The sequence below is a fragment of the Lissotriton helveticus genome, chromosome 10 (assembly GCF_964261635.1).
Source record: "Lissotriton helveticus chromosome 10, aLisHel1.1, whole genome shotgun sequence".
Classification (NCBI taxonomy): domain Eukaryota; kingdom Metazoa; phylum Chordata; class Amphibia; order Caudata; family Salamandridae; genus Lissotriton; species Lissotriton helveticus.
This window is the reverse complement of record NC_136071.1, coordinates 33,452,148-33,470,272: the sequence shown is the minus strand read 5'-3', so window position 1 is coordinate 33,470,272 and position 18,125 is coordinate 33,452,148. Positions and strand designations below refer to the sequence as shown.

General features: G+C 47.0%; 1 protein-coding gene across 1 annotated transcript in view; it reads right to left on the bottom strand.

The window, feature by feature from the left end:
* Positions 1-15,545: 15,545 nt before the first annotated feature.
* The window catches only part of CCDC120 (coiled-coil domain containing 120), a 180,258-nt gene continuing 177,678 nt past the window's right edge, over positions 15,546-18,125 (bottom strand). The window contains exon 12 of the mRNA XM_078664666.1: positions 15,546-17,511. Coding sequence (XP_078520792.1) covers positions 17,394-17,511 — 118 coding nt within the window. The 3' untranslated portion in view covers positions 15,546-17,393. The remainder of the gene's footprint in view (positions 17,512-18,125) is intronic.

Genomic DNA, 18,125 nt, shown 5'->3' with positions numbered 1-18,125 from the left:
AAAGGAAGTACTTGTTGGAGCGTGACCATGTGGAAATGTTCCGAATTTATGTATGCGTTGAGAGGTCTTAGGTCCAGTATTGGCCTTAGAGACCCGTCCTTTTTGGGGATTAGGAAGTATAGGGAGTATACTCCTGTTCCCTGTTGGTGCTGTGGAACCTTCTCTATGGCATGCTTTTCTAGCAGTGATATTACTTCCTGTTTTAACAGTGTCAGGTGATCTTGTTTCATTGGACGCTGTTTGGGGGGGATGTTTGGTGGGGTAGCTGTGAGTTCTAGGCAATAACCATGTTGGATAATTTGTCTTACCCACTTGTCTGATGTGATGTTTTCCCAGACAGGTAGGAACTGTGATAGGCGTCCCCCTACCGGTGTTATATGGTCTGGGGGAAGCTCTATGAAGTCACTGTTTTGGGGTTGGAGAGTTGCGGTTGTTGTTGTTTCCGCGACCTCTACCCTTGTTGTTGTTACCCCTGTATCCACCTCTAGAATTACCTCTGGGTGATGTAGGTGTAAAAGAGGTTTGCTGTTGGTTTGTACCTGTACTTTTGGATCCTCCTCTATAGGTGGATCTACGAAAGGAACCTCTTTGTGTCGGCTGTTGCAATGCTCCCATTGATTTAGCCGTTTCTGTATCCTTTTTCATTTTTTCTAGGGCCTCATCTGTCCCTGTGCCAAAAAGTGTTTTCCCATCAAAAGGTTGATTAAGTAACGAGGTTTGTACCTCTTGTTTGAATCCTGACACTCTGAGCCATGCATGTCTCCTTAACATGATGCTTGTATTTGTCGACCTTGCCGCAGTTTCTGCCGCGTCTAGGGCGCACTTTATTGAAGTGTTAGTAATTAACCTCCCTTCTTGTATAAGTTGATCAGCTCTCTTTTGATGTTCTTTAGGGAGATGTTTGATGAGTGTTTCTAACTCATCATAATGCGCTCTGTCATACCTTGCAAGTAGTGCTTGCGTATTAGCTATGCGCCAACTGTTTGCCGCTTGAGATGCTACTCTCTTGCCAGAGGCATCTATTAGTTTAGACTCTTTGTCAGGAGGTGGCGCTTCTCCTGTAGATAAAGAGTTTGCTCTCTTGCGAGCGTTTGTGACCACTAGTGAGTCTAGAGGAATTTGTCCCTTAATGTATATTGGGTCTTTTGGAGCTGCCCTATATTTTTTATCAATTCTTGGGTTCAATACCCTAGCCCTCACTGGGTCTTTGAATATCTCTGATGTATGACTGAGAAGGCCTTTTAGCATTGGTAGTGTTCCTGATGTTTTTTGTGCAGTAGGTAGTGTCTCTAATAAGAAGTCCTGTACTAGAGGTTCTGTATGTAGGTCTACCTTATGAAATGTTGCTGCTCTAGTAATGAGTTGTGCAAACCCAGTATTGTCATCAGGAGGTGAAGGTTTTGAGGGATATGACTCAAGGTCGGTATCATTACCTGATCCCACATTATACTCCTCCCATGGGTCTGCCTCCTCTGGGATTGTGTCCTCATCATCCCCAGGGTGTCCCCCCTCCCCTGTGTCACTCTCTCCATCTGTTGTAGGTGTAGATGGACGTGTGGGAGGAATATCTGGCCTATTGTGAGGAAGAGGCGAAGATGGTGTGTGAGGTTTGGGAGAAGGGGGAGGAGTTGTATTCGTCCCCATTGTTCTCTTCTTTGGATGAGCCTTGTCGTCCAAATGTTCATGTTTCCTCTTTTTAGGTAGTTCTGTGACTACCTTGCCAGTCTTTGGGTCAATAAACAAAGTCTTTTGTTTAGGATCCGTTCCGTGTTCCTGTGTCGGTACCGCAGTTTTCGGTTCCGAAAGGTGTTTTTTCTTTGAAATGTCCATTTGTATTTTCGGTGCCGAAGTTTTGTTCGGATCCGACTTCTTCGGTATCGAAGATGTCCCCGGTGTCGAGGGTGTTTTCGGCGCCGAAGCGTGCTTCGGTGTCGACATGGACTGCTTCGACTTCGAGCTTTCCTTGACCTGGTGCTTCGGTGTCGATGTGGTCGGTTTATCGGAACCGGAACCACTATGATGGGGGACCGAGTGTTTCGGTTTCTGTTTCGTTGCCGGGCTCGAAGGCGGGGCGTTGGAAACTTTTTTCGGTTGTCTGACCGGGCTCGAGGGCGGGGTCGACACTGTGCGGGGTCTGTTTTTCGGTAAAGGGACGTCGTCACTCACGGTTTGTTGGACGTCGATTTCCTCGACGTCGGACTCGTCCGCTTCTGACCCCGCCTCGTCGGCCTCTTCTTCCTCCTCTTCTGGGTGCTGGTCCTCGAACAGCTCCGGGATTGCTTGTGACTGCATTCTCGATACCTCGTGTCTTCGGGCTCGACGGTTTCTAATCGTCGACTTTGACGAGAACGCTGCACAGGCCTCACAGTCCCTGGATTCGTGTTCAGGGGACAAGCAGAGGTTGCACACTTCGTGTAGGTCCTTGTGTGGGAACTTAGCACCACACGTTGGACATTTTTTGAATGGAGTCCTTTCCATGGACCCCGGGCTGGACTACGTCGAGTTTCTCGTAGTCGTCGTCCTTCGAATCGCGTCGGTATGGAGTGAAGTCGCGTTCGATAACGATACCGTCGATTTGGAAAGGAATACGCGCCGGTTATAACCTTCTTTGTTGAAGTCGGTCCGGAGCGCTTCGATCCTCATCCGAACCCGATGGCGGAAAAAAACAATCTAAGGATGGAGCCGATGCCCATGCGCACTAACACCGAGAGGAGGAGTCACCTATGACGACAAAGACTTCTCCAGAAGAAAAACAAAGTGCAATCATCCGAGCCCAACACCAGATGGCGATCTATTCATAAATGTACCATCTGCAGCCCATATGCCTCGAACCTCTGAATATAGAGGATCGGTTTATATTCAGAAACAGCACAAGTTAATCAAAGCCAGCGAGACCACTCTGCTTTTAAGCGGTCCACAAATGTTTAGAGGGTTTTCATTGTTCCAATTAATCCTTAGTATATGGTGCAGAATTCCACCAATGGCCTCTTTTTGTATGTGCAGTACAGTCCCAGGTCAAGCCGCCACCAAGGCTGCCCTCTCACACTGCTTTCTTTGATTATGACATGCCCCCATAATATCCAGTTGGGTTTGTAGATTAGAACCAGAGGTCCCCAGGCTAGTCAGCCTTCTCCAGCAGTCCAGAGCATGGGATGCAGGAAATGGGCAGGCATCCAATCTTTTGGGTAGTTGTGCAGTAAAGACCCTGTCCTTGGCTCAGTCTTTTGTTCAGGTGTTATTCCTCCAACGGCCACCGACTGACTAACTGGAACTGCCTTCATCCTGGAAGACGGATTCATTCCAGAACCATTCAAGGCTGAGTGAACAAACCAGAAACCTACACTTGACTTTACAGTGGTTTCTGCAGGGAGAGGGGAAAAGAAGAGCAGCATGGATGGGCACCAGGTCAATCAGAGACAGCATCTGTGGCTACCACTAAACGTAATAGAGCAGTGTAAAACCTCAGGGCTACATTCATACCGGCAGATTATGGATTTGAGGGACCAGTCATGGCAGAGGACATGTACTCAGGGAGACACTGGGTGCATGATTTTTACTAGGGTCCAGGTAAATACATACACTATCCCATGACTTCACATCATCTCTGCCACCAACCGTTAGCTGTGTTGTGTCCACGTCCCGTGGACGTTGGTCACCAATGATGAAAGGATGCATGTAGGAAAGTGAGTTATTCAATGGGGCAGATGGTAATACACTACAAGTAATTAAGTAATTAACTAATGGATACACCAAGCAGTTTTACTCTGATCAAATATTTTACCTACTGAATTGCATTTATACAGTGCTTACTACCCCTGGCGAGGCGGTTTGACTTAGCCTCTGAAACGGAGGTCGCAATCCTCCAGTGGGCCAACGTGGCATATTGTAACCAAGGAAGTACTCTCGAAATGGGATAGGCGTTGGACAATGTCCTGCCGAAGGCTTTGGTTACAGGGGGAAAAGTTCAAATGTTAAACTCAGAGAGGTTCTCCCGTCTTCAGGATTCTTCTGGTACCTAACTTGGTCAAGGTTTCTACCTTTGGACTGAGCCTCTTTTTTGGAGCTCGGATTCCTCCAGCAGTGCAAGGTAGCAAGATGTATCTGGGAAGGTCGCTAAGAGTCCGATAGTGTTGCTGTAAACTGGATTTTCATGCAGAAAAAAAAGGCTGAGATCATTACCAAGCTGATTTTCTTGCCCAGTGAGGTCGCATTTTGGGCAGATTGACTTGGGTGGGTGGTACCAGGCCTCCAGAAGTCTGGAAGTGCAACATTCTTTTGAGTCAAAATGTTTCAAAGATTACAGGTTACGTTTTTCTTAACACCACGAAGGTTCCCAGGATCTCAGGGACAATACTTAAGGTCTTCCAGTTGCAACTGACCACTCAGGGAAAAGGAGCTTAATGTGTGCCTGTATGCACACTGGTCTGATGTTGGAGTCAACTTCTTTGTCCTAGGTACAAGTGGGAGCAGGTCCATCCCTTCAGGTCTCAAGAGTGTGTGTAGTCTCTTTCTTTTATGCCACGGGTCCAGAAAGTGTTTCGCAGATCTGTGGGTGAGGTGCCAGCTTTGTAGTTTTCTCTAGCCAGTGGGTGGGGGCGACTCCTGGACACTAACAAATTGGAAAAGGTTCCCAGGGGCAACCCTACACACATTTGTTTGTTTACTACAAAATGGCCATGAATGCACTAAGTTAAGGGCATTTCAAGATAGCACAGGCCTTCTTGCCCTTTGAGGGATCTTGTGTGCAAGGCAGAGGTGAATTTAGGAAAATGTGCAGTTCCGTCTTTCTACGCCGCCCCAAACTGATTCTGGGACAAGCCCCCTCGCCCCCCCATCCCACTGGGCTGAAGTCGAATTGGTTACCCTGGGCCTACAGGACTCATCCCTCAGCCCTTCAACGCATATATGACCCCCACTGGCCTGTGTGCCATGCCTACAACCCACTGCCTATGGCATAGATCAGCCACCCCTCTAGCTGGGTGCACTATGCCACTGGTGAGGGTACATGTGCATGCGCCCTGTACCCCTACAGTGTCTAAGTCCATTCTTAGGCATTGTAAGTGCAGTAAGGCCATAAAGAGTGTATGGTCTGGGAGTTTGCCATTACGAACTCCACAGCACCATAATGGCTTTACTAAATTTTGGGAAGCTTCTCAGCGTAATAAACCCACACTGATACCAGTATGGGATTTATTATTCAACGCACTCAGAGGGCATCTTAGAGACACCCCCTGAAAAACAACCAGCCTCTGGTGGGTTCCCTGACTGGTACACACCAGCCTGCCGCAAAAGACATGTTTCTGGACCCCTAGGGTGGGAGCCTTCGCTCTCTGAGCCCAGAAACAAAGCCTTTCCTGTGCGGAGGTGATCCCACGTCCCCCAGGCCAGGAAGAGCCATCTGTGGCAGGGGAGCTACAAAGGCCTTGTCGCCTTTGTAAAACTGCCCCCAGCCACTCCTGCTATCAGGAGCAGGCCCCTTCCTGTCTCCTCTCCTTTTTGCCCGGAAGACAGGCAGAACAAATTAGCACAGCCCAGAAGGTGTGTCCACCTCTGCCCCCCTACCCCTCAGGTGGGAGAGGCGAGGTGAAGCCCACTCTTCAGTGCTGCCATCTTGCAGATTGGTACAAAAGGGGGTGGTGATGGACGAAGCATCTGAACCAATCAAACACTCACACCCAGTCCACAGATCTGGGTTTAATCCATCACCGTTCTTTAGCCCACTCTGCCACCCCAGTTCAGACATGGCCATATGCAAATCAGTCTGACCCTGTGCCTCATGGGAACAATCCAGCCCGAACTGCCAAGCCATGCCTTCCCTGGACCGGAAACAAGCTTCAGAGGACCGGTTTCTGGCATTTCAGCCGTCTTCAGCCCGGCTTGCTTGACTCCAGTGGCAAAGTGAGCAAGGGACTCACGTCTGAGCATACCCTGCCAACTTATGGCGAACAAAGTGGTACAAAAGGGATGGCACACTCCAATCAGAATTAGTGATTGTGCTCACTCCCCCACGTCGGGTGAACACACCAAGGGTGCAGTCACCCTAAGGTCAGTAGCCAATTGGCTACTGACCTCGAGACCCCTAAAACGCCCCCTAAATACAGTATTCAGGGGGAAGCCCTGAACCAAGAAGACAGATTCCCACAACCTAAGAAGAAGGATGAAAGAAGACGCCCAGCAGAGGAGACTGTAGAGAAGAACTGACTTGGCATCAGCCCTACCAGCCCTTCTGCAGTTTCCAGATATCCTTCCCCAAAAGTCTCCTTGTCCTGCAGCCAGAGACCTCCAGAACCCTGGGAGGACTGACTGCCTTCAACAAAGACCGGATCTGCTGTGCACAGCAGCTCTGTTCAAAAGAAACTCTCCAGACAGACTCTGAGCCGGCTGAGGACAAAGAAACCTGATGCCTGAAACCACCACTGCACCTGTAGCCTACGGCCCGAGTTTGAGTGGCCGACCGGTCCCAGCAAGGTCCCCCAGCACACCAGAGTCCGAGTCAACCATGGATTGACCCATCCAGGACACCCTGACGTCACCTGCAGCCTCTGCAAAGAGCCCCCCCCCCATGGCAAGTGGCCTGGTAAGGTGAAATGCGACCTCAAAAGACACCCCTGCATCCAACCTCCCTGCGCCCTGGAGAGGAGATCCTGAGGTGCACCTACACCCCGAACCCTCCAACTTACCTGCCCAGCTGTTGGTTCCTCCTGGAAGTCTTCCTGGACCAAGCCTGCAGCCAAAATCGGCAACTCCCATTAAAAAACAGGGCACCCAATGCCAAGACAGCCCCATGCACCCAGCCGCCCCTGTGGATGCACCTTGTGTGCCAACTCGGACCCCCCATTGCCCCGAGCCTAACATCAGGAGCTTTGCTCCAACAACCTTGTGGCCTGCTTGTGAGCAGACACCAACCTGAGGCCCATATCCCCCATTGGATAACATTGGGCCTCAGCATTCTGCACCTGGCCGCCCTAGTGCCGGGGAGGGTGTAACATGAGTGCATTCTTGACCCTGGGGGATCCCTTGTTCTAACCCCAGAAACTCAATCCTAAATAGCGATTACTTACCTGGTAACCATTAACTTAATTTATCTCCACATGAACCCATTGACTGTTTTTCTCTGAAAAATGTTTTAAGTGTGGAGTTGATTTGTAAGGAAACCTGAAAAATAACAATTGTGCAAAACTGATTTTACTTACCTTTTCTCTAGGAAATATCCCAGTGTGATATCTAGAGTAGAAAAAGTAACTTAAAGAGTGATATAAAAAGTAACTAAGAGTAATCTGTACAGTAATTTCAATACCTTGACTTAACTGTATTTCAAACAACTGCTTTTGAACTTGCATTCACTTGTAAACACTGCATAATATTTTGCAAAGCGTTTATTTTACTTACCTGTGCCATGATTGGCTTGGTTCTAGAAATAAAAAAATAATATTTGTATGCAAACAAAATTGATCGGAGTTCAATTTTTGAATGTGACATCATTTGCGATCGAGTGTGTACAACAAATGCTTCACTCTACCCTCTGATAAAGCCTTACTGCTCGCCCACACTACCACAAATAGAGAGTAAGGTGCCATCTACTTTTACCTCTGCCTACCTTTGTGGTTCCACTGGACTCTGTGCACACTATACCTCATTTTGGTATAGTATATACAGAGCCGACTTCCTACACATGGTAGAAGTTGCGCTAATTAGAATACAAAGAAAAAGTGCGCAGCAGTTGAGCGGATTATAATAAAAAACAAAGCACAGCGGTAGTCATGCTGATTATATTAAAAGTGTACTTATTGGAAAATGCAAGTGCGGCATCCACGAACTGCGAGCTGTGCTGATCCACAAGCCAGAGGCAGAACCCCCCCACCAAACAAATTGTGCGCACAAAGGAATGCAAATTAGAGTAAGACCACATGTAACAGGGGCAGTCTGCTGGGAGGGTCCGAAACATCAAATGGCGGGACTAATTAAGCATGCAGACCAAACAAAAGCAAGCATTTATGAAGGCCACAAACAGGAATGAATGCAAACGATTGGAGGTGCCTCAAGCCACAGTCTAAATGACAGCATGCCTCGCAGAGCGGCACATGCGCTGCCTAGGCTCGACCTAATAAGGGAAAATACAAGCCTTGAAAAAGCCTTCAGCCTACTTGCCACCTTGTTGGGTGAAACACGTGTTGGCTGATTGTGCAAGATTCAGACAGAGATTTTTGGAAAATAATTGCACATGAAACCATTCCAAAACAAAATTGACATGAAACCATAGATGACCAATTATAATAATAGTAATATGTGCCCTATAGGAATTGCAAAAAGAACAAATGATGGACAGAATACTGAACAATGTCAAACACTCACTCCAGTACAGAGATCTGGGCCTAAATCTATCGTTTCTTTGCTCCTCATTCCATTTCAGTTTGGACCCAACCAAATGCAAATCAGTCTTGACCCTGCGCCCAATGGGAACAGTCCAGCCTGAACTGCCGGGCCAGGTCCTCCATGGGCCAGAAACAAGATGTTGAGGCATATCACTGGCCAGAACATATAACAGCCATTAATGATTGGATACATGCGGCAGGAGACTAGCCCACATATAGACTGGAAAGGGAAACACGAGCGCACTCACATGCCTCCACTATCTCTATGGAGGAAAGGGGAAGCACAGGCTACTACCCGCCACGCGCACCATCGTGGAGGTATGGGAGAGGGCACCTAGAACAATAGGATGGGAAAACAAGCCACTAGGGCGACACCATTGTGGGAAGGGACCCAACTAAAAGAACTGAGTAAATTGAAGGGATTTGACCCCTGGGACACCTTAGGTATAACAACGGTGGGGGACATCATGGAGAAGGGCACTCTTAAAACTTTCTCAGCCCTCCACAGCGAGTTCCAGCTCCATAAATCCCAATTCCTTAAATACGCACAGCTCAGACACGAGTGGTTGGCTGAAGGTCTGACGGGGGAAGACGTACCGGAATATGGGCCACTAGAAGCCCAGCTGTTACAGGAATCACTCACACTTAAAGCGGTGTCCCTCACATATAAAACCCTAAAAAATATACCCAATAACCTAGGTAACTTAAGGAACAAATGGAAGACAGAGGTAGGAAAATTGGAAGATATTGACTGGGAGGCCGCTCTGATTCACCCTAGGGAGGTGGCAATCAGAGCGCCTCTACGGCTCATCCAATACAAGATCCTCCACAGGACATATTACGACAGAGGCAGACTCCATAGCATGGGACGCGCCGACACACCAAGATGTCTGACAGGTAGCCACAAAAGGGTGGGACTTCTACCACACGATATGGGATTGCCCCATCATCAGAACCTACTGGGAAGAGATCACACAGGAACTTAATAGGGTGCTTCAGATCTCTCTTTCATTGGACCTGAAATGTATCCTTCTGGGGATCCAGAGCGAGGTTGACATACCAAGACCCCAGATACTATTTAGTGTACTAAGTCTAGTTGTCACCAAAAGAGATCTAGCACGACACTGGGCACAAAGGTGGCACAGACGCTGCACGAATGGAAAATAAGAATGGACCAATATTTGTCAGCTGAAAGGGTGACCTATAGAATTAGAGGATACCCTGGGAAATTCCGTAGGGTATGGGGCAGCTGGGTATGACCCTATGGGCTGGACCTCATGGAAACGCATACACAGGACGTAGACAGAGCAGAATAAAGCACATCACATCATCAGGGTCCTCAGAAAGATCGCTCACTATCTTTCCCCCGATGCTCAGAAGCAAGCCACTATGGCATTAGTTTCCTCAAGACTGGACTACTGCAACGCCCTATATGTGGGTATTAATAAAAGTCTTATCCATCGTTTGCATATAGTCCAGAATGTGGCGGCAAAGATGGTCCTTAATCACCCCAGGCTCTCCTCGGCCTCGATGGCCAGAAGAAACCTGCATTGGTTGCCCATCCAGTCCAGGATCTCTTTTAAGATCCTTTGTCTTGCTCATGGGGCTCTTTACGGCACTGGCTCAGAGGGTATTAGGTCCCTCATTCACTCCTACTCCCCCAGTAGAGCTCTTCGCTCATCCAATAAAAATCTTCTCGTGGTTCCTAGATTTATAAAAGCGACATGGGGAGGTAGAGCTTTCTCCACGTTGGCATCCAGGCTATGTAACTCGTTTCCCCCTGAACTTGCAGGGCAACCCTCCCTTGCGTTGTTTCGTAAAGCATTAAAAACTTGTTTTTTTACTGAGGCATATCCGTAATGTTACACATGGAGAATTACAGATTGGATGACCCGTTTGGCACCTTGATGCCCTTGGGCTCAGTTGCACGGTATAAGATTCCCTTCATTCATTCATTCATTCATATGTACGAGAGGTAGATGGGGTAATGGGCGAGGTATGATCAAGCTGGGAGAAAAGTCACTACTATGGTGATTAAATGTGCATAGGGATATAAAACAAAACGAGAAGAATGTGCAGCGATCGTCCACCTTAAGTGCGATGATCTGATTTTATTTGAAATAAAAATCAATACAAATATTTTTTTAAAACAATGCCAGGGACAAGCAAAAGTTACATACCCGTTCCTTTATTTTCTAAAAAATATTTATAAATATGAAACCATATTTGGCCAGGGCTATTACTGCACATGTCAATAGAAACACCTGTTGGAACGAGCTTTCATCAAGGGCGATGATAGGGGAGTGAATTGTTGTATAAATTGGCTATGTCTAGCATAATGAATAAGGAATTTAGCAAAGTTCAAGTGATCTACTACGTGGCTTCCTTTTTAGGGCTCGGACTCCTTCCCAGTGAAACTGGGAGGAGTTTGAGAACTAATGTTAAAGGAGAAAAAAGAAGAAGTATCTCCTAGGGCCTTGGGGAGAGGGATTCCACACATTCCTTAGCGTTTTCTGTCATCTGGCCAGTGATTCGTCTTCCTTGTGTTTTCGTTTTAATAGGCTTGAAGTGATAGGGTAAATGTAGTTTTGTTCCGCCATTTTGGGCATATTTCGTGCGTGCTTGCGCAAAGAAGTACATAAATTTTAATTAGGAGCTGTCAGGGTGCCTCCGTTAGTGAATCCAGATGGCCGGGCGCGTTCACAATTCTGCAGCTCTCAGCGCGCAGCTTCCTTGTTCTAACTCCTCTCGCCACCCTCTTGCAGGGTCCCATCCCGGGTGCGGCATCTGAGCGCTACTGTGTAGCCTCGAGGGCGGAGCGCCTGCTCCGGCGCTGGCCTAGCAGGGATCGGATTTCGACTTGGCATGTTTTAAAATGCTGAATCGCCCCCCCCCCCTTTTTGATTCATGCGCAGATTAGATGATCAGCCGATGCATTTTTCGGTAGCCGGGGAAAAACTCCATTTGTTTTCTCTCCCTAGCGCCTCGGCGATCTCCTCAGCACGGCCTCCCAGAATTTCTTTAGTTTTTTGGGGCAGTAGATGTGTCCCCTGCCGCAGCCATGCGGCTGTTGCACACCAGACGGCTTTGCGTTTCAGAGCGGGTGAGATGGGGTTGTCACGATCTAATGACCCTGCGCCCGTCGGGCAAGGTGGGGCATCCCGACCCAACTCAATTACTGGGGCATCCTGGCGAGGCAGGTCGCAACAGATGTGGCTGGCGATACTCCCAGAGCCACCCCTTCTGGCGTGATGGTGAGAACCGGAGCGCCACTTTATTAGAGACCTGCGCGCGGGCTATCGCTGGTGTTTGCTTTCGGAGGAGCGGTCACACCTTTCAGTGGCCCCGCCCACTTTTGACCCGGTGCTGAGGGATCGGTCTGGACAGTTGCTTCCCCTTCATCACTGCAGACGGGGCTCAGCTAGACGAGGAACGAGTTAAGTATGGACAAGTCCCTAACTTCGAAGGAGTATGCCCCTTCCCGTTTTATTTATTGATTTAATGCGTTGTTTATATAGCGCGGACTTTACCCGAAGGTGTCAGAGCGCTTCACAATAGGAACAGTAGTGAAACATGAGGAACACTTACTAGTCAGCATGTTACAAAAGCAACGTTGCGTTATATAAGGCTTAGAGACAATTGTGCTTGAATCAAGAGAAAGCAAAATACAAGGTAGCAAACAATACGTTACAGGAGGAAGATAGTGAGGTGTGCATGTAATAAAAGCGTACAACGTACAATTAGAGGATAATACTGCACTAAATGTCAGATTCTCGAAACACAAGAACAAACGTTACGTGACATGAGGCAATGGTGGCAATTGTGCATGTATCAAAAGCAAACAAGGACAATAGTTCAAGGCTTGTGAGGCTCTGGGGACAGGAAAGGCCCAGTATTAATAGCTGTAAAAACTGCATGAACGACGTGCCCCTGTGCTGCTTCTGTGTGAGGCGACTGGTTGAATAAGGTGAGAAGCTGAAAGGACGCTGCGAACTCTGCGGGCAAATTGCTGTTGGAGTGCCGTTGCCCATCAGAGGGGGGCTGCGGGGGCCTTCTTGCCTTTGCCTATATCCATCGCCCTCAGAGTGTGAACTCTGCTCTCCCCGTCACCTACGACGAGGCTGAACCACACTCTGGTGGGACTACCAGTCCCAGAGTGCATAGCGGGAGCACAGTCCTCTGCAGCTGAGCAAGGTGTGCTCCGGGGGCCTTCACAACTGCCGCCCCCACCCCACAGCGCAGGGCTCGTCCTTGCCTGTCACTGACAGGAAGTGACCGGACAGGGCCCTTACCTTTGGTTATTCCATTCGTACATCGGCTGCCCAAGAAGACCAACATTACCGAGACTCCTGTCTACCCCTCCACAACGGCAAGTAGATTAATGACATTTGGTGTACTTTGGACATCCTGCTTTTTCACCTGCCGCCATCCTTGTCTGTCTGATCTTTTTTAAAACTGGATATGAGGGGTACACTATCCCGGGCTTTCCTCTAGCTAGGAATATTACTGAGTTCACTGGTATTGTTTCCATGAACCTTTGATTCCTCTGTTTATACATTGTGTATTTAAGGTATAAACTGCAGAGCGTTCTTATTGTTGGGCTATTGCATTGGTCCTAATAAGAAGGGTTGCCTGGACATAGTGTAAAAATGGGGAAGCGCACCTGCATCCCCAGAAAAACTCTTACCTATCCGCACCCCCACGTCAATTGATAAAATGTTGCAAAGGGCCATAGGTGTTGTCACGTCTGAAATAGAACGTACAGAGAGGCAGCTATCAATTACCCCCGATCTTTTCCCGCCTATAGCTGATGTATCTTGTTCCAATACCTTAACCGGACGCTTGGAGATGATCTCCCGTCCACCCTACTCCAAGCGGAGGCAGCAACCCTCCAACCAACGTAGGTACCTGAGGGTGCGGGCATTCGCAAGAAGGGGAAGTGTAAGCAGACACCTGGGAAGGCAACTATGAACAAGAAGGCGAGAATAGGGACCGACATAGGAGCAGCGGGTCTGCCCACCCACAGTCTCACAACAGAACCCGCACCAGTCCCTAATACTGATCTTGGGTACCCGTGTTGAGTTCAGTCTTTATTAGCAGATCTACTGCTAGTACTACCAGTACCACCACCACCAGTACTACCACTACCAGTACCACCAGTACCACCACCACCAGTACTACCACTACCAGTACCACCACCACCACCAGTACTACCAGTACTACCACCATCAGTACTACCAGTACTACTACCACCAGTACTACCACTACTACAGCCACCAGTACTACCACTACTACAGCCACCAGTACTACCACTACCACCACCACCAGTACTACCAGTACCACCACCACCAGTACCACCACCACCAGTACTACCAGTACCACTACCACCACCACCAGTACTAGCACCACCAGTACTACCACTACCAGTACCACCACCTCCAGTACTACCACTACCACTACTACCACTACCAGTACCACCACCACCAGTACTACCAGTAACACCACCACCAGTACTACCACTACCACCACCACCAGTACTACCACTACCAGTACCACCACCACCAGTACTCCAGTACTATCACCATCAGTACTACCAGTACTACAACCAGCAGTACTACCACTACTACAGCCACCAGTACTACCACTACCACCACCACCACCACCACCACCAGTACTACCACTACCAGTACTACCAGTACCACTACCACCACCACCACTACCAGTACTACCACCACCAGTACTACCAGTACCAACACCACCACCAGTACTACCACTACCAGTACCACCACCACCACCAGTACTACCAGTACTACAGGCACCAGTACTACCACTACCACCACCACCAGTACTACCAGTACCACGACCACCAGTACTACCACTACCAGTACTACCACTACCACCACCAGTACTACCACCACCAGTACTACCACTACCAGTACTACGGCCAGCAGTACCACCACCACCAATGCTACTGCTCACCACCAGCCATCAGTGCACAATTTCTACAGGCAGTCACGGCCAACAGTACATGCATCGATTGTTACACATCCACAATTAAGTATTGTAGCAATATCAGTATGGTACACTTTAGTTTTAAACATATTCATGTAAAAACACAGCATGCCACCATTGCTACAATTACAATCTAACACACATAATGCCACTACACACCACATTAACACACTCCATAACACTTAGCAAAAATACATCACCATTTACAATGCCATTAGCTCAAACTCAAATAAATCCGAGCCCGATTGCATTTCTAATGCTTGTTAAATTAGTTAGTCCCACAAAAAAATAGCAGAAAATAATTAACATGCTTTGGATGCCCAAACATATTGTAGCCTGCTCCTATGAGCCTGCCTAAAGGGTCTGTATATCTTTATGGAATTTCAGTAGTGTGCAGCACAAGGCTAAACTAGTCAGGCCGTCTTTCCGTAAGATACCAAGTATTTTTGGGTTAAAATATTGCCGATCGGTACCTTATTTAAAATGAGCTCTACTGTTATATTTGTTTCGTTTGTAGGATTTGATGCATTTTTTGGTAATAGCCAACATGGCCCAAGAGACTTAATTTGTCCTTCTTACCTATGGTGGTGTCCATTCCAATATTGGGGTCTGCTGAAGTTATAGTTCTATAGGTTTCTATGTAGTTCTATAGCTTGCCATTTCCCTTTTAAAGTTGGCGCACCTCCCTCTAAACACTGGTCACGTCAGGCACGTTCTTGTGGTGTTTTGCGATTTTGCTAGGAAGAGAGCCTTGCACATTGTAAACCTAAGAAGAAACTAGTGTTGTTCAAAAGCCAAGATGGCTGCCAAAAGCATGAACGCGATGGAGAGCAAAAACAAAGTTAAATGTCAAACTGTCCTCCAAGTAGGACCAGTGGAGAGAGAAAATGTATATTCTTGGAGAAAAAGAAAAGGCGCAGGCAGAGAAACACAATACCAACAGGCGCGAAGATGTATATAAGAAAGTTGAAAAGTGTGGACTTATTTTTAAGATTAGTTGGTCAAGCAGACTATTCGAATGGTAGTCTTGGTGATAAATCTAATGGTCCATCTGATTTTCATAAAATTATGAGCCATTTTGATCATTTTAAAAGACTTTTATTGTTAAATCTTTTTGTATCCCAACCTTCAGTCAGTCCCTTATGTAATAAAAAGAATAAGTACTGATATTTGTTTATTAGTGGATGAAAAACAGAGAAAAACAACTTGTCCTAAAAAGGGGCAGTGTTTTTTTTATATACATTTATTATTATTTTTTGTACAAATTCAGTGTTTTACAACATGATCGAACAACATTCAAGTCAAACAATTAACTGGTTGATTAAAAGACATTAAGGGGAAAACAAACTCACGTTTTAATAGGAGCTAAAAAGCGAGAGACCAGCTCCCGAATACTCCCTCGCCTTCACGGTAAGTTAGAATCAGACACCGAAACATGACTACTCACACAGCTTTAGATATCCGGATTACAGCTCAGAACAACAGAGAGTGAAGAGATACTAAACCTTTAACTACTATTGGGAGTCTGGAGGCAGCACTGAAGCCAGGTTTGATGTTAGTGTTCTATGGCAGCCATTTTGAATTGGGAGTTATGTTCTGCATAAGGCAAGGGCATGTCCCAAAGCAAATCCAATTTATCCAATCAAGTCAATAAGAAAATATTTTTTATTATCTACTTGAGAAATCCATTTGACTTCTCAATTAAATGCATACAAATGGTAAAACGTGTTCTGTATCTCTAATGAAAATAAATAATTGGAAAAATATATTATTTTCAACGCAAAGTAGGGCTTTCAAATTAACACCTACCCCCAAACTGGAGAAAGAACACACTTGCATCTGAGCAGGCCAATGTTTGCAAAGTCAAAACTGGATCGAGATGCTTCATGTTCTGGGTGTAGAGGGTGGATATTGCAATGGGTAAAGCAAACATAATTTCTATTATGCTTGTGTGGGTTTGTCGTTAACTACAATTTTATTGTGGGCCCAGTTGTCTACTAATACAGAAGTTAACAAGTACTTGGCCTCAGAACTTCAAAGCTCAGAATCAGGAACCACGAGGCGATGTCTAGATCGCCATTTTACTTACTGTGTTGTGGTAAGGAGCATGGGTTATAAATAACATAACCTCTCTAGCTTTGGGTTGGCAAGCCACCTCTAAAAGATTTGATCACTTTGTGTTAACTTTCTTGGTGGGTAGCAATGATTGATACCCTCTAGCACCAGGAAATTCACATGAGCCACATTTGTAGGTTCCCCAATGGCAGACATTTTGTGGTCTTCAAAGTTGGACCTCATGGTTTTTCCAATGATGGGTATTTCGGCTTTCTCAAGTGAGGGTAATTTTTCCTTTCTCAAGGTGGAACATTGGGCAAAATTCAGTGGGGGCAGTTTGAGGGGCTGTTTTGCTATCCCCCCTCCCTTAAAAAATGGGTTATTTTTGGCCTGTATTCCCCCAACAAGAAACACTTTGGATTCCTCAAAGGAGCGACACGTCCGTTCCCTCCCCCTACAGTGTAGATCCTCGAACAAGGTGCAATTTTGGTCTCACAATTAAAAAGATTTCAGGCAAAACATGGCAGCAGCAGACACAAAGGCAGAAATTTAGGTCCCATTTTCTGAAACGGTAGAGTTATGATTTTGTGGACAAAGGGTTTGGTAGCGGAGGGAGTTGGACATCGCCTGTTAAAAAACAGCAAGAATACAACAGACAGACATCTTCGTAGCATGCAGCAAGCGCATTCCGCCATGGACTGTGTTAACACTCCCCTACAAACACTTTTAAAAACAAAAATGTTTTATAAACACATGTGCCTCCAACACACAGACACACAAAAAACAATAGACAAAAAAACAGTCGTGATGCCCCGGTGATCCCACGTTGAAGTCCAGGCGTGGCACGTTCCACGGCAGGATGAAACTTTTCCCGCTTGGCTCCTGTGGTCTGCAGTTGTGTCCGGCTACTTTTGCTTTAGTTCATTATAATATATTTTTTTTTTTTCTCTTTAATCATACCAAAGTTCCTGGAGAGTTCACATCTCTCTCCAACGAGAAGCCCCCATCAAACATGACGAGTCCATTCAGAGGGTCGTTGAGCTCCTGCTCGTACAGGTATTCAGTGTAATGTCTTTAGGGGAAGGGAAGGCAGGTGGAGGTGAGCGGGAAGATGCAGTTTGGGCAGGGATAGAGTAGGCGAGGTGAAAAATGCAGAGAAAGGAAGGAGCAGAGAAAATAATTATTAAGCAGATAGGCAAAATACTCACAAATACAAACCACAAACAGAGGTACGGCAAGGGGAAGGGGATGGGGACGAGAGAGCCGGAGACGAGCATGCGCAGAGTAACTAGAAAGAGGCTGGGGTCTCTGGGGGACTGTCAGTGAGAGCAAAGATTTTAATTCAAGCATCCAAAGTGTGGGAAGAGGAGGTCACACCTGTGATGTCCCTTCAATTTCCATTGTCAGCACACTATCTCCTTGACGTTAGCCAAGCATGGCCGAGGAGAAACCACAAAGATGGGCATAGGGTTTGAATAGACCGTGCCAAGAGCATTCTATATAAGGCGGGAGGTGGTGCAGCGTTCTCATATGTGTAACGTGGATTCTAATTTTAAGGATGGGGTAAACCCCAACACCTACGTCTGCTTTACAGTTCTGGATATGGAGTCGGAGTCTTGTTTCTACAGTTCAGTGGGGCAAGAAAGGATTACATGAAGGTACGGTGATGTCCACGGGCACACCCTC